The 26655-nt window shown below is 32.5% G+C and overlaps 1 protein-coding gene across 1 annotated transcript in view; it reads left to right on the forward strand.

The window, feature by feature from the left end:
* The window catches only part of LOC109533890 (probable G-protein coupled receptor 158), a 173633-nt gene that overhangs the window by 76632 nt on the left and 70346 nt on the right, over nt 1-26655 (forward strand). Inside the window, exons 2-4 of the mRNA XM_048670154.1 lie at nt 1552-1735; nt 15354-15477; nt 22128-22271. Coding sequence (XP_048526111.1) covers nt 1552-1735; nt 15354-15477; nt 22128-22271 — 452 coding nt within the window. The remainder of the gene's footprint in view (nt 1-1551; nt 1736-15353; nt 15478-22127; nt 22272-26655) is intronic.

The following is a 26655-nucleotide window of genomic DNA, read 5'->3' on the forward strand; positions in this document are numbered from 1 at the left end:
TTCTTTCTGGCTGAAACTATTTAATAATTAAAGTTAAAAAAGCAGATACAATGCCACACATGTAAATAATTTTCGTGATTTACAACTACTTGCCTCGAGAGCAATTGAGGAGACTAGATTGGACAAGCGACGAAGTTCGATTAAGCAACACAGTAAACACAACATTTACCACACAGCCCACATGCAGATTGATCGAAATAATGTCTCGTGACGTCACTCGAGGTTCACGTGCTTGCCCATCGTTTCAATTTTAAACTCAATTGCTTATCAGGTATTTGTATATAAATGGAAACCGAAAGTTAGTTTATACGAGTTTGTAGAATGATTACTTGACCACAATATATGCAAATATAAAAACGGCGACTATTTCAGGCTCAAATATGTATGGAATTAATCTATGCGTTCATTATAAATAAATTCCCACTAAAATCGAGAAATGTTAATTTCGTTCAAATTCAATTTCAAAGAGGCTATCCGGGTTAAAGGAGTCACAGTGTTCATGCCTAAAACTTTAAGTGCTGAAAGGCAACGTCTTAGCAGATTTTATCCATGAAATTTGACTGGAAAAGCGACCGCAGATTAAAAGTTAAAGTGATAATAGGGTCAGTTTACGTTGAATGGTGCAATACATCCACCAATAAAAAATCTGGATTAGTGCAAAACGATTTACGCACCGGAATAATAATGGCCTGGACAAAAATTGGTCGGCATGGTATCTTTGCAACACACAAAACCTGAAAAATAATTAGACAGTAAAAACTAAATGAGGCGTGTTTTAATTGCAGTCGGGCTGCATAAAATGAAAATACCGCCATGTCGGTATTTATTCCATGACGCCCAAATTATATATTTTGACCCTCGGTTGCTTTGTCAGTTTTAATTAGAGTTTGCACATTTTTAAGTACATATTTAATAGACAGATATTTTGATAATTTACTGCCTAATTTCCTAGTGTTTAATTCTATTAAATCGTTGATCTTTATTTTAGTTTTTTTTTTGTAAAACGAAGAAAGAACACCCTTAGTGTGAGTGTGAGCTAAAGAGACCTTAATAGTACATACAAATTTCAGAGAAGTATTAAAATTTTCCATAAACAACAATTACTCCTCCTTTTTGAAAATGTTCGCTTTGCTAATTTTGTTATTGAATTAACGGATGTGTCTATGTTCGAACTGACTATTCACCTTATGAAATTCGTAGTACGAAAATCGAATTTTCTTGCTTGATTGCTGATTTTGTAAAATCAATCAATGTTTCAGTGAAACATTAAGATGCCAAAACCGATGGACTATTTATATTTTAATTGTTATCTTAGATTTATATCTTTATCAATGCTTAATATTGTTTTACTTAGCACTGATTGATAAATTAGTACTTTCCTTCGTTATAGCACATGGGATTACAACGATTGGAAATTGTTATATGTATATTTTAATAAATAAATAGATCAAGCTATATTTGAATAAAAAGTAATCTAAACGAAGCTAATGAGTCTAAAACAAATAAGTACTTTGATGGAAGTTGAGATAAACAAACATTTTTTTGTTTCAGGTTACACAACTTATCGATTTAATGGAACAGCTCACGATATGCGAATTCCTGAAGAAATTTTGGCTGTTAGATATGAAGATGGCAAGTGGTCGAAGCCCTACTACGATTGTGGCGGTGGTAACATATGGATGCTTACTTATACTGTTCCATTCTTCGGCTTCAAGAACAACACATACTTTTTCAAGTACGTATGTCGCTATCGTATTAATCGGCAATCGTAATTAATATTAGTAGTAACTGGGCAAATGTTGAGGCAAAATGATTAATAGAAACCGTCAGAAAATGTACCCAATTTTTATTTTTTGAGATAAATTTACCTTGTTATACGGCAATAATGCGGCTATAAAGTGTAAACGGTTTGCTTACTGCCATTTATTTAAAGTAGCGTTATTATTCCTAAGTGTAAGCAATTTGCGGTGCTTTATTAAGTTAATAAAATTGAGAGCAGTAATTTTAGCAGTATATTTCATGGAAATATGTATCAATTTGCCTTTAACATTACGCTGGTAGCATCTTCATTAGGCTGGGATGTAAAAGCTGCGAAAAACGCAACAATCGCTGGTCTATATTTATAGTGATGTTTAAAGTTTACCAAGTTACCCAAATTGACTTTAATACCATAATTGCTCTTCAAAAATCTGAAATCGAATATAACAAAGCGACAGTTGCTTTGCCGGCAAAAATAAGTCTTTTGATATCTATAGCTCTCAGCGACATCTTATCCAACGAGCAAGGTTAAATGAAGCGAAAATCGGCTGGATTATAAGTAGCGATGTAGCTTCTTGCCAAAGAAGACAGATTTCTTTTCCGTATCTACCGTAAACGTTTCTGATAGTTATTGGAATGCGACATTTTACATCTTGAATTTTCATTTGAGTTTTGTAAAGTTCACGTAAATCCGTTTGGAATCAGTTAAAAGGATAATCATTGTTAGATGGAATGTGCAGTGTGGGGCTATCCATATAACGTTCATTCTCGGATTAGCACAAATGAAGCTCTAGTTTTATATGTCGTCATTAATAGAGATTAAATTCTGGAAATGCGTATGTATTAAATTGCCTATAAATGGGGTATCGTAAACAAGGTGTTTAAAGTTAAAATTTATACTCACTGTCCAATTTTGCTTTTATATGCTTATTTACCACACGATGAGTGTTAGTATCAGTTAACTAGTTTTGCAAAAAAAAACTAAATTTATATTTTTAAACGCGCCACATCAAGTATTTAAATAACATGATCCATATACCTATTTTAAAAAGTATAACAAGTATTCAATTGAAATTTAATGCTAATTTGTTGATTATTCAGCGGATGTATCAAACATAAATACACATCCTGTGGACGGCAACACAATAATTGAAATGTTCGATAAGTTTTGCAAGAACTTTCGCTGACGTGCTTTTAGATATCTCTAATTTCAGCAAAATATGTTTCTGTTTTAATAGCAACATGAAATTGAATAGTATTTTTTGAAAATGATTCACATGTTTGTCCAAAGTAGGACATGTTATGTTAATTTCGTGTGCTTCACCAGAATAAATCTCCCAATTTTAGCAGACAAATTGAACGATTAAGATATTTGGTTTACTACCTAAAATAATGAAAACATATTCATTCACAGCATGCCCTTAAATCTAGATATCTTATAATATAAATAATATAAATCTAGAATCTAGATATCCATATATATATATATATATATATATATATATCATATATCAATATATAAACAATATATGTATCCAATCATGAATGACCTCCAAAGGAACAAATACAAATCAGACCTAAACATAAAGTAGCACAAATGTGGATTTAAAACCGAACACAGAATGTTCAATCGGAATTCCTCACTCTCAAATAATAAATTGGCTAAATAACGTTTACTTATTGCCTGACATTTTTGGAAACAAAAATTAATTGAAAACAATGCAACGAGATCGCACTGAAAGGCTTTGTCATTCATGCGTTGGACGGGTAATCTTGACAATAACATACTGAATTTTTCTTCCGGAAACTTCCATAGAATCACAATTTACCAAATTTATGGTGCTATAGAGGTAAATTTCGAATTAAATGCTCTTTGAAGTATAACAAAAACATCACTTGCACGAAAAGCAAGTAGACTAGTCTACTCGTCTAACTACTCTTAAGTGCTTTCTTCTGTCTTGTCAGTTTGCTACTTCTCATGGGAAAGCGAAAAATTACTTATGCTGTTGGAAATAGTGCAGTCAGTCCTTATCGAAATTTCAGACTTTTGCTCTCGCCCAACCACAGGAGCTTTCATAGCAAAAACTAGCTGCCCGTAAAAATTCTCATAATTCTTTTATATATTAAGACTTAACAAAGAACACTTGCCAAGTTGTTCTCTGGAGAAAGATTCAAATTTTAAAAGTCTAAATTGTACCACTTGTCACAACTTCCGCAGCTATTTATCGCGGCAGTCATTTTAAAAATATTTAAATGCGGTTCTCGCGGGCTCCACTTTAGTGTTGCTAGAAAATAGGATGGAAAATCAATTTTATTTTACATCTTAGATATACAATTTCATCAGGGTTTTATCTCAGACCGAAGATAATTACATTATTTAACCTCATTTTTCCTCATATGTCAACATGCAAGATAATATAGACATATAAGTCACATTTCAATCATATACACGAAATACAATCAGAAAAAAGGGATAAAAATAATCGTATAAATATTTCATTCAATCAAATTTAAATCCATAAAAAATTCCATCTAATAGGATTGCTGCCATCAGAATTCAGGCGCTAATATTAAGCAAAACAATGCCGGTAGAGGCTTTACCCTAATTATTCAACAATATTTAGAATAAAATTTCCATAATTACAAACTGAGTTTAATGCTTAGAGTTTAGTGCCAAGTGTTAACTAGTATCGCAAATATTGATATAATTTCTACAGGTTAAATTTAGCCATGATTATACATATACACTGAAATGTTATTGTTTTGGTGGTGCGAGAATTCATAATAATTTCACAACCATTTTCACGTTTAATACCATCACCAAAAATTAGCGGGATACTTCGATTAATTCCCAAATAATAAAAACCACTTCATCAAATTTCAGCAAAAAAACAATTAAGATTTATGCCGGATTACTCTTTAAAACCCTTTCAATATAGAATGAAATATCGCCCGTGGAAACCGACTTTGAAAACGGAGGATAAATTGTTGTGGATTAGCCATAAGCAAAGACCCAGAAAAAAACGAATAACCGAAACCAACAGAAAATCGCGCCTTAATGTATCTAATGTAATTTACAAGAAATATGCTGTCCTTCGCACTATTATTATGAGTTTTCCTTGCTCAGCTTTCTTCATCTTTCATAACCAAGGAAATTGTTTTAGAATTGATGAATGAATTTTGTTGCCTCAACTTATCAGATATCGGAATATCCAAAGCAGGAAATGAATACCTTCGTTCGGAAAATTCGTTTGAAATCTATCAGTTGTAGCTCTTGAATAGCTAAACCGATTTCAGCTTCCTTTTCATATCTTGAAATCCCATTTCATTGTCGTTCCGTGTACGAAAATAGTTTTTTGAAAATGCTTTATAAACGTAATACATTTTGCTATTTGAGACTTGGCGTTTTCAATTGAAATAACTTACAGAGATTTACCATTACAAATCTGTGATTTGACAAAAAATTATTCTATCGCCAGTAGGTATTACTCTGACTTTGGGTAGGGTTCTCGGATGTCACCCTTTTCACCCAAACATAGAAGTTGAAGACCAGTAGTTGAAAATGCATGTTAATTATTTTAAGTAATTTTTGACAAAAGAACGAAGTTTTTATACGCCCACCTAGAGTTCATTGTTACTCATATTTTGCTGTAGAAAATCGACCTTTCCCATAATTTAAAAAGTAAATCGCCAGAGCTCACGAATTTTAAGTAAACTGATATTTTATATATTTTTTAAGTTTAAAAATTATTTTCCACTTCCTATAAGTATTTGACTATTACAGTTTTAGATTTTTTTTAACTAAATGCGTGAAAAATATCCGCCCTACAACCATATTTACAACTAACTTATGTTAATTGTCGCTATTTGGATTGCACCACACTTTGCATAAAACCGGACTAGAAAAATTAATTTTCAACTGCTTAAATGAAGAATAATTTTACTTTACTACTGCTCCAATCGTCAAGCTTTCTTGTGAGTTCTAGACTGTTAAAAATATGATAAAATATCGTTTTTTGCAGCAAAAATAGGTTCCGACATTGAGTCAGCGAGGAGGCGAGGAGCGAATTTCTACCGCAACGAATTAAAATTTTCTTCAAATAAATAAATGGAATTTATATAAAAATAGATAGTGGTACTTGTATTGCAGAAATCTTCGCAATTTTGCCCTTATAAAACAGGCAGAGCTCTGCAATAATTTTGACGCACATTAACAATTTTAGTCATAAAACTTAATTTAACCCATAATAAAACTTAGTTTAGTCTGAAATTAATTTTATTTATTTTATCTTATTTTATTTATGTTAGAAAATGAGATACTTTTGTTTCCCTTTGAAAAATTAGCAACCATCGAAACGTAAAATGTATTGAATCGAATGACGGAACTAATCCCCTGTATCTCCAATATGCATTTGGAATTTGTCGTTTAGAGATAACAAAAATACACCTGGATTCTCGAAGGAAAATTGCCGTATCGCAGTAAGCACAGCATAAAAAGGACAGCAAAAGCACACGATATGTCATTCACATTATTCCATTGGAATGCTACGATAAATATTAGTGCGGATTCTAAAAATATACCAGGAATAGCAAACGAGGAGTTGCCTATGGACTGGAAAACGAAAAAAGATCGTGCCGTAAAAAAACTTCTAGGCGAATTTCATTTTAGACACGTCTTTGGATTCCGAAAAATGTTTAGGTAGTAGAAAAATTAATTAAAAGCAATTTAAAGCAAACCGTATGAATTCCATATGGATGGTAAGAGTTGAGAATGTTATACTAAATCATTTGAGGCAATTTTGGAAACGGCTATAAAAATTTAGCAATTATTCAGTGAAAGCAGCATGACTACATAAAAATTCACAATTATATTATCATGACTCAACAAAATGTAATTAAACCGATTCATAAACTTTCCCTCATAGATATTTCCGATTTCGGCTGCAATTTACTAAAATTTCACAGTAAATTAGCATGAGCGAAGAACGTACTGACAGAAAATAACAGTTTTCGTATTAACGCTTAATAAAATTTGAAATTAAAAGCAAACAAAATTTAATTTACGATCATAAAGCTTTTCAAAGGTTTTTCAAGCAATAATCTGTTATTATGTGTGAGATGTCTTAAACATAACTGCAAATATTCTATGTCCAATTCATCAATCAATAAGAAGCGCTAAATAATTTCATCAAAATTTTATACAAGGGTATCAAAATTAAAACTATAATACATGTACCGGCAAATCCCATTAACGGCATTTATAGCACATTATTGATTATAACTATATGCACTAGGCGGAAATGCAGAAAACGATTATTTTGCTTCGTACGTACTTTACGTACGATTTAATATATTTGGTGGTACTATATATTTCCAAAGAAAAATGAGGGCAATGAAATTTACAAAGCAAAGCCGCTAGCATAATTCCACATTATTTTGAGGTTGGTTTCGAGAAAGCTGATGCGCTTTTGAGAAAGTAAGCAAATTAATTCAATGAATTTGCCGACTTTCCGTCTTTTTAGCAATATTTACGGGCACAAATCAGCCTTGTCAAAAGCAGAAAATTGTATTTGCCTCAAAGAACCACTTAAATTAATTTCGAGTGAATAGAGATGACATTTCACCAAGCTAATGGATTTAATTAATAATAGAGCACATTTTTGCTAGAGACTTAATTGTCTAGCTTGTTAATTACGATTGTCAAATATGTCGGAACTGCTGTTGTATAGAAGAACATATAAGATTAAACCGAGAATCAATTAAGTTATATGTTGGAATTAATAATTCGATGGCAATCAAATTACTTTACAAACACAAAGAACATTGTTTTATTCCACAACACCTTATATTCAAATCAACACTATTGATACTGTTTGACGACACTTATGCATTGTCCATTAATTTCACAGGAGATTGATTATGCTGTGGGTAATTCATCATCCCTACGTACATGATTATAATCATGAAAATGTCAAACTAGAGAAATTGCCATTTTGGTTTCTAAGGAGCTAAAATTGCAAAATTGCTCATAAAGAATTGGTGGAATATCAGCACACCCATGAGTTTTTCGGATAGTAAGCTGTAGGAAATAAATCGTGCAACCACGGAGTTTTATAGAACAAAACAAAATAAATTAAAGCTGTGGAACAACTGACAACATTTTCGATTTTATTTTCAAAAGTGATAAGTTCTTATGACACGGTGCAATCACAATGGAATGCGTAACGGCGTCGTTATGTCTGGCATAGGTAAAGACAAGTAGCTACGTAGTTTTATCTGGTTCTATGAGGCAGCTCGTCTAGTATAATAGTGTGTAGATTGTGGTCCGCTCGGAGTGAATATAATAGTGTTAGTCCACGGGCCGGGGCCCGAACTGCTTTCGTCAGAAATCGTGCGAAAAGGAGCTAATGATCAAATTTCATTGCAACGTATAGAAGCTAGTTCACTAAATCCGAAGTCATTCGTACGAATTTGTACCATCCATTGTAAATAAAATGGAACCTTAAATCGGATGTCTTTGGAAAGGATTTCGTCAGATTTCGCATATGACGGTATCGTCCACTGGAAGTTTTTTATCGTACGAATTGGTCATGTTTTGCTATGTATCAAATAAGCACTTTTATTCAGGCTAAATATATAATAATCAGCTTAATTTAAAACTGTTAAAAATAATCGATAATTTTCCGATTCCGATTTTCCAGACGATTACAGTTAAAAATAAAAAACTATTGGGTTTCTGATGCAAAATGAAAAGAATTTGGAGAACTCCATCATTAATATAAAGATTTAAAAAAGAACCGGAAAGACTTATTAGTTTTTCAACATCCATTTCCGCTTGGTGTGTTACAAAAATATTCGCTATTTAGTCAGAAACGCTGCGAACCTGCGAACAAATCGCATTTGTTTCGGATAGTTCGCATATATCAACGGTTCGTCTGAATTCGTACGAATGCATGAAAAACGCATCAAAGGGCGACCAAGTTAAGGTTCTAGTTTATTCTAAGTGGAGATTTTAATGTTTATTTTTCAAAAAAAAGAGCACAAAATTTAATGTAATTTCTTTAATTGAATTTACAATTAAAGATTATAAATAATCCAGAACAAGCTCGTAAGACAAAATCGTATGTCACTATTCCTGTCTTATTACAGTTATCATAAACTAATTGTAACTTTTGTAGGATTGGACACTGATATCATAAATACCAAGGAGAACTATTGAAGAATGTTAAATGTTGTAAATATAATATTATTTTACATTCAAAAGAAAAATAAATTACATTTTACCTATTCCTAATTCATTGATAAATTATTAGGTTTTAACTTTAACTTTAACAAGAATATTTAAATTATAAATTAGTATTGCCATCATGCGTTAAACAAGTTCTATCTTTTAAGGTTTCTATTACTAATATGAAGTTTTCCCTTCTGTCAAGCGTCCCGTGACGCACACCTTTTCTCAACTTTTGAAATAAATTAATCAATTAATTAAAGAGTGTACTTGCACTTTCGAAAGCAGAAACCGGTAAGCTCAATATCAAAGTTTTCAGTAGTTCAACTACGGACAATAATAATTACTTTGCCGAAGTTAAAAACAATTTATTTTAGGTTAAGAAATTAATCAGAGTTTTCGTAATTATAATTAAATTAACAGAGCAACAGTGATTTTGAAGTCGAATATTGAAGCAAAATACACTATGTTAAACAGGTATTAAAATATTTCAGTCCGTTTAAAATGATTCAACAATTTCAAATTATTGCATTGAGCAGTACCCTACTCATTAATAATTTCATAATTTTCGTTCATGTTTCCTCGCAAAATTTTTTTTTTGGTTCCCTCAATCTTCCTAAATTTCATGTTTCATTTTCTGAGTAGCGCAATAAACTATCAAAAGTATGTCATTGCGATTTTTTATTCGAATATCCTAAAAGCATGAGCGATTACAGATATTCGAACCAAACTGTTTTATCATTTTGTGTGAAAGCCTCGCGTTATTAAATAAGTAGCACGAAATCTGGACTTTTTCCTGCTTTCTCCGTTTAAGTAGGTCAATTTTACTCTAGTCGGAAACTCCTTACTTATCCGCTTTGAAATTTCATGGCTAAGCATTCCAGAACGTATAACCTACTTTACGATGATCATTCCTAATATTTTGGTTTAGATTTGGTACATCGCAAAAGCAATCATCGAGTAAACACCAAAACCACATTTTTTTAATATGCGACCGTAAACACCTAGTTGAAATGCTATAGCCAGTGAAATAATTACTTAATTAATAAAATATAAAAATATAAATCATTCGGAATATGGTTCTATAACAGATCTCCATTAATCAAAAATGGGAACACTCAGATAATTTCAGAAACAAACCGATTCCATGGTCATTGCCAGGTAAATTAAATTATAAATTTACTGTGTAATTCGTAACAAAATATGCATATACTCAACCTGAATTTCTGCATCAAGGAAGACGTTGAATTAATCGTTATAAATCATGAATGATAACACGGCATTTTGCGTGCATTTCAGTTTATAATAAATTGTTTTTGCACTAGAATGTCGCAAAAAGTTAAATTAAAATTATCCCGTTTTTTACCCTTTAACTGTGTTTACCCCATTACTGGTTTTACTCTATTTAAAGTTAAGATTCTGGTAACTCTACTATGTCTTTACTTGTTCTTTTATCGACATTATATCATCAATCACGACTAGTCTCGAATAAGTGCAGATCTATTTAAGCTGCACAATGCAGACGAAGTGCTCCTTAGGGAATTGAAAACTTTTGGCTTCAAACTCGGATAATCGCTTTTAGTATGTAACATATATAGACGACGAAAATCATGAAAAATTATCATAAATTGGCTTCTCAACTAGCAATTATACTAAAGATACAATTATAGAAGGGACGTTATGTAGGTTTTTATATAGGCTGCAATTACATAATTATAAATTTAAGACTAACACCAAATTTAATTAAATAAAATTAATTAAACCATATTTTCTTTCGTTCAGTTGCATTGAGACTGATTGATCCTATTATGCTTTCAACTCCAACGGAAACAAACAAAGCTTGCTTCAATCAAATATTTCATGCTGCCCTATTGCATCATTTGAAAAAAAAACAAAATTTTACTTGACAGACCAGTCAGAAAACGTAAAACAATAGGACTTCTCCTAGATAAAATTAAATCATATTTGCAAATGTACGAGTAGAAATGTCCATGTAGGCTCAAGCGATATAAAGGTTCTAAAATGATAAACTGTTGCGAGTCCAATAAAGATGCCTAGTACATCGAAAAGGTGAACAACAAAATAATTTCGTATATAATACATTGAAGCATTTGCCTGTGAGGGTTCAAGATTCAACAAGATAGCTTCATTTAAATCAACAGGCACTTTTATGAAACTGTCGCGAATAGTATGAAAAAATGGAAGGGCGCAAAACTACTCTCATGTATCGCAACATAATTGTTTGTAAGTAAGAATGCAAATAATTTAATACTCTTTAGTCCTACTCATTTTAATACAATTAGTTTTGAGACTCTTGTTAATACTTGCTGAAACTTCGTGAAAATAAGCATCGTTGAATTAAGGCACACAATTTCAACTCGAAATTTAGATAGTGCTGATATTATGGTTTGAAGAGGAAACACCCCTGTCGAAGCGACGAATGTAATAAAGTACAGAAGGTTTAGAAAATGAAGTATGTCACAATTGCCTGAGCATGTTTTGTTGCTCAATAGCGACTACAACAGTTTTAGCACTTGACGAAAATAATGAATCAACGGAATGACACCTCATCACTTAAAATCTGTTAGTGTTAGAACTGATGAAAGCCTAAACCATCGAGGCAGAAATTTCGAAATTGCTGACTTATTTTAAAGGTATAAATGTTTAATAAATTGCAAAATAATGACGAATTTGGAAAAAATTGAGTAGTTTCTGGAAATTAGTTCCAAATTTCCAACAACGACCGGGATTGATACATCCAAATCCCAAAAAATCGGTCTACATTCGGCATATGCATAATACAAAGTGGCCCAAATATAAAATCGGTCTCACATAAGTCGTTGTAGTGATGGGATGTGTTTATTCAGACATAGTGAATAAGGTAAACAAATTCCACTACATCGAAAATATTCTAACAATTGTTGATAAAAATAGAAGCCTGTCCAGTAATATTTATACAACTTTTAAAACGAACTATTTATTCAACTTTAATTTTGCGGCTTAAAGCCGCAAACTATTGTCCATACACAAGTTGTCCAGCATGAAAATCTGATCTGAAATCTGATCATCCATTCTACTACTCCTCGGCAACTCCTCAGCAGACGAAAATTGCTCCTCTCATGATAGGAAAAACTGCACAAAAGGGTTGAAAATCTAGCACACAGCGTTAGATGCGTAATTAACAACCGGGAGAAAAACATCAAAAGTAGTAAAACATGAACCACTAGGAAAATAATTAATTAAATGGCCCAGATGCCAAGCATTTTGCCATTCAAAAAATTACTGCACCAAACAGTTTAAGTGCGTTAGATGTCCAGGCGATTACGAAACTTCGAAATACACCAGAGAAGCCAAAGCTCCTCCAATCTGCGCCCTATGTGGAGACAAACACCCAGCTAATTATGAAGGATGCAAAGTTTACATGAAAATAATATATAAAAAATAGCCTCCAACAACACAAATAACCAGAACAAGTAGTCAAGCACAAGAAAGACTTGAGATACCATACAAAATCAGATGATATATCATATGCAGATATGGCGAGAAGCACAACTCACACAACTCAATCTCTCCACATACACTGAGTACGTCAACAAACCAAGCCAAATCATTCATGGAACAATATTTCCAAAGATTAGAAAATATCTTAAGCAAGCAAGCAGACCAAACGGCTTCACTCGCCACACTTCTCATCCCCCTTTTAAACAAACTGTTCTAAAATTCAACAACAGAGTTACTTTGGCTTTATGGAACGCAAACGGACTGGCCCAATATCGCCAAGAAGTAGAATTTTTCATTCCAAAAAACAATATTGATGTCCTTATGGTGTCCGAGACACACTTTACTGGTCGGACATATTTTCATATTCCTGTTACATTCCGGTTACAACATATACGACACCAAACACCTAGTCCGCACTGCGTACTGCAATTGTCATAAGAAACGGAATGAAACATCACGAACTAACTAAGGTAGATGAATATCACCTCCAAGCTACCAATAGGAAAGCTACCAGTACCAAAGGACCTATAGATAGTAATATCAGCAGTATATTATCCACCTCGCCACAACATAACCACAGAAGAATTTGAACTAAATTTAAATACACTAGACCAGAAATACATATCAGGTGATAATTGCAATGCTAAACACAGCCGATTCCCGGCCCCCAGAGGAAGATAACTGCTGAAATATATAGACAAAACCAGTTTTACACCATTAAGCACCAGCGCACCAACATATTGGCCTACTGATGTCAAAAAGACACCAGACCTCTTGGACTTTTTTATTGCAAAAGGTATTTCTAGCAATTATGTATCCCTTCAATCTTGTTTGGGACTTAAGTTCCGATCACTCTCCAGTCACTCTCACTGTAAGTTCTAAAGTAATTTACCTAAGTCAACATATGAAATTATGCTATGCCCACACAGACTGGAACTTCCATGAGAAATACGTAGAAGCGAATATAAATATACAAGTTGCACTGAAATGCCAAATTGAAATAGATGAGGCAGCCGAAAAACTAACTCCATGAATCTGCACATGGTGCTACACCCTCCAATACAAAACACAACAACCAAAATGGCATTCACTACTCTAGAGAAATAATAGCAGTTTTAAGAAAGAAAAGAAGGGGCAAGAAGAAAATGACAGGAACCTCCCTTCCCAGATGATAAAAAAATCTTTAACAACCTTGGAAAAACCCTCAAAAGCTTACTGTGGGAACTAATAAATTATAATTTCTAAAATCGACCTCAAAATTTTTCACCCACAGAACCCACCAAATATTCACTATGGAAAGTAACCAAATATTTGAAACGCCCCAAACAGCATAAACCTCCCACGAAAGCTGACTCAAGGTGGGCCAGAGAAAACGAAGAAAAAAAACATGTATTTGTTGTCCATTTGAGTAACAGATTTACACCAAACCACATGGCTGCAGATAGTGAACCTGAATTCCAAAATCATATATCCAACTTCCTCAGCAGCCCAATACCAATGGACTATCCTATTAAATTTACCACCCCTGCAGAGATACGCTGGATTATTGTCGGCTTATACTGCACAAAGGCTCCTGGATACGATTGGATAACACCAGAAATCGTTAAAGCTCTCAAACAAAAAGCTATTGTCTATATCACTCAGCTATTTAATTCCACACTAAGAACAAGCTGTTATACAACTCAGTGGAAGATATCCCACATAAGAATGATCCAAAAACCAAGAAAAGCAGCAGACCAACCTTCTTCCTATCGACTTCTTGTCAGCTTACTACTTGTATTGTGGAAGGTCTTTGAGAGGATTCTTCTGTGCAGAATTAAAGATGATCTAACTTGAAGACATTATCCCAGACCACCAATTCGGTTTTAGAGACAGGCGCTCAACAATTGACCAGATTCACCGTGTAGCTCACAAAATTTTTAAAGCACTCCAGCAAAAACAGTACTGTTGTGGTGTGTTCCTCGATGTCCAACAAGCATGCGATCGAGTTGGGCACACAGGTCTGCTATTTAAAATCAAAAAGCTTGCAGCAAAATATTAAACTACTTCTGGACTCTGCCACCTACTCCCACCGGATAAACAGAATCAACCCACTTGAACACTGGACAGGTTCAACCAGCCATAAGAGAATAACTGTACTGATAGCTTACCACCGCCACTTGTGCCATCTTAGGAGTGTTGCTAAATGTTCTAATGGACAGATTGGAACTGGAACAATATTAATAAAAAATATATATATATAATCAAATCTATGACGTATGAAGAGTAAGTATTAAGAGACCAAACGATCGAGTTTATTCTTAATTATTCTGTCTAGCAGTTGCAAATATTCACAAACAAAGTTAGAGATCACTACGATAAAACTATGTACCGATTTTCAATTTGTTTCGCGAAGAAATTTTCAGAATAGTTCAAAATTAAAAGGATAAAAAAATTAGTTTGATGAGCTGTCACTCGGAAAATATTCAGATTTTGAATTTTTGTTACATGACTTTCTACAATTAATTTAGCATGTAGAATCACCCATAAAAATTTCCTAACTAATTTTCCGGACACCCTGTATATTAGTGAAAGATATAGTGTTTCAGGAACATCAATCGATTAGCCAGTTTCATGTTCAATTCATTGAAGGATATTCGGATCCGTTTTCGAAAAACACGTAAAAGTCTTGATTATTTTCATCTTAAAAGAAATAAAATTCTTCCTACTAGTATGAAAGAAATACTGAGTATTTTTATTATATTAACCTTACTGATTAAAGTCCAGCTTGATGGAGCAAATCTCGTAGATATAACTTGGTAAATAACAACAGGCGATTTGGTTTTCTATGAACTGGTAATACTGATTAATTTTTTTGTGCTTTTAGAGGTACCAGTGGAATCGATATTGACCTCCGTCACGTCGACATTGATCAATGTCCAACTCCTGAGGGCCAGACCCAGCTAAATATTTTTGCAGACTCAGCAAAGTGCAAGAAACAAACTACAATGGTAAGCAAAGTTAAGAAAAAAATCTGCGATACGTGTGTAATATTATAGAAAAGTTCTGTACGTTCTGTACGTGTCGTAAGTTTTCGAAATCCGCAACTTCTATGGCAATTCGCAATTTGTGAATGTTTCTAGTTTACTTTACTTTACTGTAGTTTTTCAAAAATTATTTTAGACAACACAAATGATTTCGCACTGTGATTAGGAAATAAAAGAAATTTGCTGGTTTAGATGCGCATACTAACTATCATAAAAACGTGTCATATTGCGGTTAACTGCAATGATTTTCACACGTCAAGTAAGCAAAATAGAAAACCCGTTCATAATTGGAAGCGATATATCATTTCAACGACCATCTTTAATAACAATGTCCAGTTTTGCTTATGAGTATTTGACCAAAAATATTTGCTCGTTTGAATAAGGAATATAGATATAGAGATGCTTTTAAAACAGCATTCATAACGTCATTGTACTTGATCGTTCATATTTGATACATCTATATTAAAAACAAAGAAAAAAATAAAATTTTCCTCAAATATTTAAAAAACATTATATTAATAAGTCAAGTGCTTTTGCTAATTACTTCATACACGGCTACACGTTCTCATGCAACTTAAATTCAATACAAAATGCACACTTCTAGATTCACATTAAGGTAGTTTTTCCACCAAACTTTGAAAATGTAATGTTTTTAGGATAGTGCAATTTCCTACTCGAATGAATTGACTGATTTAGATACCGCCGGCTTAATGAAAATAAAGTGTTAGCCACCGATAGTTTTTCGTGGCCCGAAGGCATTTAGGAACATTGGAGAAATAGAATTACTTCAAATAAACTTTTTATAAGTTTGTATGTTTCGAGATGTAACCAAATGTCAGTTCGACTTCAAACGTACGATTAATTATTCTAGTTAAAAAATTTTTAATTTTATTTACATATGTACATAAGAGAACATGCTAAAGAACTAAAACTGTTAATGGCATCTACAAGGTACCCTCGTTTTCAGGTTACTACAAATTACTGATAGAATTCGAGGGTACTCTAAGTGTAGAGATCCTATTTGACGTTATATGGAACAAAAGCACACAACTCCCCTAAGTATTTTATGTTACTACATTTTCTATTCATAAAATTTGCACAAATAATGCACAATTTATTAGAAACACAATGTAAGTGAAATAATATATTTTTTATAAAATTGCATTATTCGAATTGAAGAGGGAATTCCATTTTTAGTGTTGCTAATAACACAATCAAGTTTCATGATATTGGAAATAATTAGTGCATTATATGATAAAAGTTCATTTGTTCTGGATAGTTTTCTCAATTAGTTAAATAACAACAGAAGAAAATCGATTGCGCTGAAAGCGAACTAGGAAACCAACATGTGTATTTTTAGCCTAATCTAACTGCAAGCTTCCTCTGTCAGCTTCTTGCCAGACATTATCGTATTTACAGACAGAAATCGGACCGATCGGATACCACCACAAACCGCTTATTCTTATCGTGTCTATCAAAAAGCTCATACACGAAGTCGTAGTCGGCGATTTTTGTCCAGAACATTCAAAGCTTTTAAAGTAATGATTTTAACCTATTGCTGAACGCCTGCCAACACATAGCTCTGACGAAACCCAGACAATATTACTGCTGAAACGAAGATGGCCCTATCTTTGACATAATGGAAAGATTGATTAGGAACTATTCGTTTCAATAAAGAGCTTGCTCAACTGGAATGGGCGAATTGGACATTATAATGATGCTACATTAATAATACTTTTTGTCTTTACTTTTCAAGAAAAGTGATGAGAAAGAGCTCCATGACAAATGCCTATTTGGCATCAATTTACAAGTTTTTTTTATCTCCCAAATGACTAATTTAGTTTTTCAATATCAACATGTCATTTACTGAGAGACCGAAAAATAACCGTTAAATGATGAAATAAAAACACAGTGGATTTTCTTTCGAGCCTGAGAGAGCCTGAAGAAAGCGTCTGTTGTGTCGCTTCAATGAAATCAATATTATCAACCCAATGTAAGTGGCCCACTACTTTTATAATATTCCACTGGGTTAGATGAATTCATATCGACGGCTTTGCTGAAATTGCAAAGTTCATGCATTAATAATATTAAGACTGGAATCTTTCAATAAAGTTAACCATTAATTCCAATAAAGTTTGCTTAATATTACCATCAGGTCCTCCTAACAAAATACTATATTTTCCGCATCAATATAACATTTCAATTCAAATTTATTCCCGCAGGCGTATTTTCATTTCTGGAATATGACATAGCTTTCGCAACCTGGAGATCACTGTGACTGCATACAGACTTTCTTACAAATCCGCATCAGCACTGAATTTTAGAACTTTAATATATATGGATGCGCTTTTGGGGTATAGATGGAAAATGCCTTCACGTTCAAGAAAACCGAAAGGCCGATTTGATAATAAATTATTTGAATAGAGAGTTGGCTGGATTTAGAAAAAGCTTGTAACGCAAAGTCGAATGATGTATTTTCAACAACTGCAAAAATTATGATGAATTACATTCCGAGTTAGATACACCTTGACAAAAAGAGTTTCATATTTTTAACATTTAAATAAATCTCAAAAAACATATTTCATAAATGTATATGTTATAAAGACAAACATGTTTTAGATCTAATTTCAAATTTAGTTCATTAAAGCAAGTTTATTACACTTTTTCAGCAATTTATAAAATAATATATACTGGATTTATATTTTAAAAGAGAAGATGTCGAGAAATTCAGTTTCTTTCTCAGACTTACAAACCCGGAGCTCGTTGGTAATATTCTGAAAAACACAAAATTTGGCATTATCGTAGATAAAAATTGTATTTGATATCTATCTCTTCATGTTCATTTTTTGTTTGAATGATTAGAAATTTTTCGAAAATGATTTTGAAACTTTACTTTGATAACGATTAACAATTGCTAATACGCAACTATTCAATAGATAGTGCATTAAATTTCAATCTGAACCTGTTATATAAATCTACGTATATTATATTTAAAATGCTTTGAATAAGATAACTAGGTTATTTAATTTGTATTTTCAGTTACACTCTATAGGGGCTTCAGAAACCGAGATTCGTGCACTCCTGATATTATTACAAACATTGATGCAGTAACTGTTCTGAAAAATTAATTTTAGTTTTCTTCAAGTATTATACGAAATAGCACCTTTTATTACAAGCGCAGAAAGTGCTGTCAATATGCAAAACATATTGCCCTTCTGGTACCAAACAATATTTTGCGCTCGAATTTTATTACTAGACTAATTTCGTCTAATATTGAAAATAGCGAAATTTTCAAAGTGCCAACTCAATCGTGAAACTAGTGCTTATTAGGGCTCAAATTAATTTTATATCTAAGCTGGATCTGTGACTCAATAAAAGCCCGGTTGAAAGTAGTGCGGCTTTAAAAGCTGGAAAACTGAAACAATCAAGTTTATTGAAGTTTTATTGTCATTTCAGCTTCAAAAAATAGATGCTTTGTTTAAACTTCAGCAGATTGCTGCAGATTTTGTTCAATTACATGTGCCTGTAACACAATAATGTTCGTGATAAATTTGCGTCTTTGTATTGATCGAAATTTTAATTGTAAGTCTGGTACCAAAAACAAAATCAAAATTCGAATGGAAACTCTACAATTTTGCATAATTAGAACTTGTCAATCTTTGCCAGTATAAAACAAGCAATTTATTATTTTTTATCGCCCTGGGGATTCCAGCAATTTAGCACGAGTGAATCAGGATTTTCTCTATATGCCCAACATCTCAACTCTGCTCGACAACCGGAAATATGAATTTTCGTGCCTGTGCAATTACGAAGCACTTGAAACACAAATTTAAACCTTTGGAAAAGTAATCCCTGTAGAATTACGAAGGTAGAAAATAGAATGATAATTATTAAAGATTTATTTATATTTCATATACATTTCCATTAAAAGTATTCAGCACATTTCTACCATTCACACCAAGAGGTTTTATTTTAAAATTTAATTGATGATTACAAAGTGGCGCTAATTCCCGTCGATTTCCATCATTCAAACTGGATTCTCAGTTATGATGTTTCGTTTGCGTCTTCAACGAACATTTTCAAAAGCTTTCTGAAAAATTCTAACATGCTGCGTTTTATTCACTTGTGTTATTAGCCACATATTCGTGTGTCTCCATATAGCTTTTACTCTGCTTTTTGCGAAGTGATATTCAACCCTTCCATTCACTTGTAACAAAATTTGCAAGTGCCTTCTGTCGACTTTTCTATATTAATTATCAGTCATCATCAAACATTTACGATAGTAGCATTCCTTTGTGACATTCCAGTTAGTACCATCTTCCCATATTAAATAAAGCAAATGGACAAATCGAAATTGATCGATGAAATCGATTGATCGACTAATTATTTGAGGAAAACCCGAATAAAGCATAACAAAAAACTTCTTGAGTCCACGTAAACCGCCGCTTTTTGTTCAATTATTTTGAAGCACTGAAAAATCCTAAATATTAGATTTCAAATTTATGAAGTGGAGAATTTCAACTGCAAAATCGCAATGTGTAAAAGAATACGGCTGATATACCTAAGTGACACGCGAACATGTAGCGCAAAAGAAGATAGTAGCTTCTGGCAACTTATTCACATTTTGTCAAATAAAGTTGATATATGTTCTATCGTGAAATATGCAACTCGGTACTAATTATTGACAATTTATAAATTGCATCTACGTTAGAAATATGTATTGACAAGAGAAATATTGTTCATTTCGAAATCCAAACTCACTTAACAACATTTAATATACATGCCAATATCCGATGGCTCTCTTCTCCAATCAAATTATTATTTTAGTACAAAATTGTAAATTAACCTCGAACTGATTTGTAGACCTAACACAGCTGATCAAGATTCCTATGTAAATAATTTAGAAAGTGCATTAATTGACTTATTCAGAGTTTCACTAAAATTCCTATTTTTCTTTCCCTTATCTCTAGGTCGAATTTTCACGATGCGGGATAGAAGCTTCAGCAAACACGTTGAGTTTATTTAGATATTCGTTCTATGAAAATGTGGTAGAACTTTGACCTAGAAAGGTAATGTTTGCAACATTTTGTCCCTAGATACGAAGAATTCTATAAGATATTTTACAAAGTGCTTTCGTACAGTAATTTCCAGTTTAGTTCAAAGCAATGACAAAAAGAACTTCCACAAATAGTTGCGGCATGATTTGCTCTGATATTATCAATACATTAACGGACAAAGGGACTAACTAAGGTGCTATAGACTTTGAAACAACACGTAGAAACGAGTCTGCACAAAACTCAGCTATTTTTAGTGAAAAGATTTTTGGTCAACACAATTTTTTTTCGCTTTCACGATTATCTAACGTTTTAATAAGTAGTTAAATCGGCTGAACTGATATTCTAAGAAAAGCTGCTGTTGATTTAACACAGAAGTTGGTTCAACTTTAATTTTACTAAATGTTGGTAGTAAAGTTTGCAAGCGAAAAGTTACTCTTTAATCAAGAATGTCAGCTTCTTCTGATCAGTAATTTAAAATAATGCTCAATGTTTTAAAAATTTAATAGCTTAAATAATTAAATTTTAATATTCTCTCAAGGTTCGGCAACTGTGTGTGATTAAATACTTAAAACTTTGAGTTTTAAGAGGCAAAGTTTGGTATTAATGAAATATTTTGCAAAATAACTATTTATAAATGACTGCCATCGAACTTTGCAGGAAAACCACATTTATAAATTAAGTGCTTCTACTTCCCCTTTAGTAACTGCTTGTAAAAGTTACTTACATTTCAAAGCATCCTTCTTTTCAGTATTATGACTCGCAACTAATAGATGTACGTAATCTACCAATTTTTATCTAAACGGAAACATAATTTTATTATTTACAAATAAATGAAACCGGAATATCTGAAAGGTGTCATTTCTCTAACCGTGCTTTTGTCATATTATATTTTTTGCAGCAGGCAGCCTCTGTTTTCGAGAAACTTCCTTTTAATGCGTTTAACCGAGCAAATATATCAGCGTTTTGTTTTTTTAAGGTCGCAAAAAAAATATATTTAAGTAGTGGAAGCATCTTTTCAGTAAACTTTATATTTCGCGAAATAATACATATTTCAAAAAATAGGAAAATGTCTAGCTGATCTGAGGTAAAAGTGGCAAAACTATTTGAAGGAGTTTTTAATGCTTCAATGGAAAAGCTTTAACTAAAATGATCACATTTAATGTGCAATTAAGTATCCCCTAGGTCAAACAGAGAACTAAATTTCAACTAAATCCTCTGCACGATAACAATCGTACCCTACGTGGAAACCGCATTATCTGTGTGGCCCCTAATAAAATTATGTAGAGTACCTGCTCACAAAATCCCGTTTGCTAATTTTGGTTGTCATTGCAAATTCTGGCTTCCATCAAGTCGGCAAACTTGACCCGAGCCTAATTTAATATGGCTGTAAAAAATTTGCGATATTTTCCATGAACAAGGGCTCTTTAAATCGTTAGTTCCCATAAAATTTCAAATGTTCAGCTTTGGGACTATTTGCTTATCAATTTTCTGAATTGAAAAGATGTTCGTATTCCTAATAAAAGAAGTAATATAAGGTTTTTTTTATTATTTTTCCAGTGCGTCCCAATATCTGGTTTAGGATTCCGACGTGGAAGCTATAAGTGCGTCTGTAGGAGAGGATTCTATTTTCCAGACACGAATGCCGAACCACGTTATTATAACGGCACTGAGATTGAGGAAGAGTATGAGAAGCGATTGTTGGTGAGTCATGAACTACTTTTTCAGTTAAGGGTTGAAATGTACTGCCTGCCATTTATTTTATTGTAAATAGGTATTGATTTCATCATAACGAAAGTAAAGATAAATTCGTTATTGCAATATTAGTCTATTATTCTTTATCGAAAGCTGGACGCATTAAATGCAAGCTGCAATCAACTTTTTTACTTTACTTCAATTTTACACTTTGGCGCTATCGTCCATAAGATTTATGCTTAGCCGTTAACTCTGATTAAAGGACAATTTTACATTTATTATGTATTTTCTAAGCATTCGATTTGAATTAACATGTCATCACAACGATGATGCATAGAATCTGAAATTTGATTGCGACTTTTTACAATTTGACATTTTTAGAATAGGGAAGAGCGGATGATACCTCATTTAAGACATCCCTTCAATGCCTGTGATTGGGTGTTCCATTTGTGGGATTGGACCATCAAGATTACGAATAATTTATATAAATCTTCGCGTCAAACCTTATTAAAGTTTAGTACCTTGTCTCATGAATTATGCAAGGATATTACACATGCATTGTGCGGATAAAAATTAATGTATAAATATCATTACACCATAAATTTATACCTCTGTAGAGTCGATTTGTAGGAAACACTAAATTAAATAAGCGATAAGAAATTTATGAATGACATAGAATGTAATTATAAAATTTGCCCCAATTTTATGAGAAACAAACGGAAGAAAATATTAAAATAGAAAGTTTGAGCTAGTGGATATAGAAATTTGCTTTTAAAATGCGAAATCATATATTGGAAAATGAACTTCAGAGAGTTCATAAAATATTCGGAAGTGTAATTTCACCCCGAAAGCAAAACCATACACTTTTGAGAGATTCGTTTAAACTTAATTGTTCCTACTACTTCTGATATGAAAGCTATTTTACAAGGAATAGAAGTAAGATTGCAAAATGGATCAGAACTTCTCGGCAGTTTTATAGGGTTGCCAGATACTGCGTCACTTTTGTCAAATTGAATTTGAAATGCATTTTAGGAGAGAGAAGAATTCCGAGAAAAATATGAGTTAAAAATAGATTGCTGTCGTTTGAAGTCTTGGCGGTTCTGATCACAATGTATTGTTTCTCACTCACATTTTTTTATACTTTTGAAGAAAACCTAATACCTGTCTTTATGCCGATCGCGTGCACGTTTCTCATGCAACACTTTTTTAAATTGCCTGTTAAAAATAAGTAAAAGTTAAAAAATTGGTTACAATTCTGTGTAACATACAACTGACCCATTCTGATACTGTTTCTCGATTTAGACAAATTTGTGTAACATGTAAAATTAATTCGTTAGTACATTTTTGCCCAAAAGTAGTATAAAGTAGGTTTGTAGTCATGCCTAGCATTCGACCAAAACGTATTTCCACAATATAATATGTTTAGCAAAAACACTTCTTGAATACGCCAAACTTTGCTTCAAGGAATTTTCCCGCAAAAGTTAGTAATAATTCGAACTATTGTAGCTGGAAAATTACACCGACACGTGTATTTCAAGCAAAGATTTCACGCTGAACTAAAATGCTTCAACCTATTGTCTATTTTCCAGTTGGAAATTAGATTTTAGTTATACCTACACTTTCCTCTACCGAGAAAGTATAAATTTTGGTTTGAAAACTGGAAGCTATATTTAAATACCAAGTCACGGATATGAACATTTAGGATTTCATGTTGACTGCATTTTAAATTGTTGCCTTCCGTCAAATTTACAGAACTACAAATCTCGAAAGTCAACCGTATCATTTTAAATAACTACAATAAAGAGGGTAATTTTTGTTGTGTTAAATTATTTTGTATTAAACTGAAAAATGAATAAAAATGTTTTTTGGGAAACGTATTTGGCAAAAAAAAACAAAATTTTGATACGACTAAAATGTTGCACTTTTTCAAATCTATAAAATGTATTAACTACCCAAATCCAATTTCATGACAAACTAGGTACATAAGACCAAATTACATGCCGGTGATAAATACCGTTATTTCGAAAATGCATTTTAAATATATGCCTCACTACACTGAATGCAAAAACTTGAAACGGACTTAATTAATTTTTGGATTAACTACATCTTGATAACGAATTTTTTTTCTGCAAAGAAGCGAGAACTTTCAAACTTCTGCTTTAAATCATATGGCCGTAAATAGAAATTAGGCTTGTCATTTTGCAGAAATTAGCCAAAAGGCAGTGCTTTATGCTCAAAATTCAAAAGTCATTAGAACTTTTACTTTTCAACTTTCTTCCAGTTGTAGAAATAAGGGAAGTTAAATTACGAGCTTCTTTCGAGAATTAACTATTTCATTGATACTGATGCTAGAGTTATATGACCACTTACGCAGACCACTGTGTATTTCACTCAATAACTGTCGATGCAGCATTTAATTACTATATAAGCTGCGCATTCGGCATGAGGAAATTAGTCTTAAGTTAGCAGTTAAGGTAGTTAGTTCGCTGTTGAAAGAATCTATTTTTGGTCTGTAAAAATTAACGTTTTTTAAAAACTAATTTTTTACGTCCAGAAACAAAATTCTAACAAGAATGGGGTTCAAATAATAAAAATTGCATACTCATGAGCTGTTCATTTTAAACATACATTATTCCGGGTGTCAATTTGAAAACTTGGTGGCTTTATTAACTTACCACTCAAGTGGCACATCGTTTTAAAGGACGTTCAATTATCTTTCATTAGTTAGTACTTTGTTGTTTTTTGTCCAGAGGTTTCCGAATAAGCGCGTTTCAAATTTGTAGAAACAATTAAACTTGCCTGCATTCAGATCTTGGTTTTCAGATTAGTCTTTAAACAAAAACCATTGTATTGGGTCTCCTTGTAATACAAATGATTAGAAGAGTAGGTTACACTGTTAACCCAATTAATTCCAATTCCTAAACGCTCCCAATACAAAGAAGTATTTCTGTTGTTTTTGAACACTTTGTGCAACCAAAATATAAATACTTAACTAAAAACACTACTAACATTACAGCATATTTATAAACCAGTTATTTAGTGAAAAACATGGAAAGCAGCATATTCAGCATGTATGCTTTAGGCTGATGACTAAAAAGCAGTTTTAAGTTCAATACGTTCAACACATAGATAATTCAGAACTGGACCTATTGGAAAGCATTGATGCGTACGATTTTTTTTATTAATGCATGTATTTTTATATAAAGGCCTCGAATCCAATGGATAATAGGAAAACGAGAAATTTAAATAACTTGTACAGATAAACAAGTGATTCAGTATGAGGAAAATTAAATTAATTTTTCAAACCAATTATATAACTATGAGTAAATTGTGTTTTGAGCAAACATATTTTAAATCTGGGACGATAAAAAAATGTCGGCCGCTATAAATATTTAACTCATACAAATAAAATATTGATTTGCATCTATAAGGAATCCGATTACCATTACGGGATCATAAATTGAATTTAAAGAGTAATATATGCGACGGAACGTCATTTAACTATATTAGGTTCACATTTAAATCCTTTTTCGCAATATATTTTCTGTATCGTGTAGGGAACAGGAACGATTTCTCCATGATTCCTCCGGCTAAATCACTGTAAGTGGCTAAATTTTGTTTACTGTCTCGCTTTCCACATATCCTACAACAGAGGTTTCCAAACTGTGTTCCGCGAAAACATTTGCTTGACATTTCATACGCGCTGATGGGGGCCCCATGAAAAATGTGGTGATACGTTTATAACAATCTTGAATAAACTAATATAATATCCAATAAATCGGAATGAAGCCAAAACAATTCGACGCTCCAAATGGAAAAAAAACAGTTTTTCAGAACCAAACCACATATTAAATTTTAATTTTTGCTTTGAAAATCCTATCTATTTTAAGTAATTCCATTATTACAAAGCGCATTCGTTCAATATGGGCCGAACACACACAGCTACTTCGCTGAAACGACCCTGCTGTTCTGCCGAAATCTGTGATAACATTTTCAGATAATTGGAGCTAAATTTCATCAATAGCACGTGGAATTTACTTTTTCAACTTTGAAAATGCAGGTTTATTGGAATCAACACGCGATTACAACCTTTATAAAAGAACTCACGTGTATGATATGCTTCTGCTGACTATTTTCATCTAGATTTTTTTTATTTTAGCACACGTAATTTGCATCGCAGTTTTGTACATCCCTCAATTCCTTTAAATAGTAAATCTTGTGTTTAAATAAAATATGATTCCTAAAAACTCTCTCGTCTTCAATTCGCTTCCAATTTTTTTTTTTTTTTGGTCCAATGAGACACACCCAAGTCAAAAAGCCTGAATTACAATATTTGCTCTAAAATGTGAGACTTGGTTATATATTTCCATTTAACTGACACGCCTTATCGCAA

This window comes from Dendroctonus ponderosae, unplaced genomic scaffold (genome assembly GCF_020466585.1).
Source record: "Dendroctonus ponderosae isolate FM_Combo_2020 unplaced genomic scaffold, Dpon_F_20191213v2 Dpon_F_20191213_1, whole genome shotgun sequence".
Classification (NCBI taxonomy): Eukaryota; Metazoa; Arthropoda; class Insecta; order Coleoptera; family Curculionidae; genus Dendroctonus; species Dendroctonus ponderosae.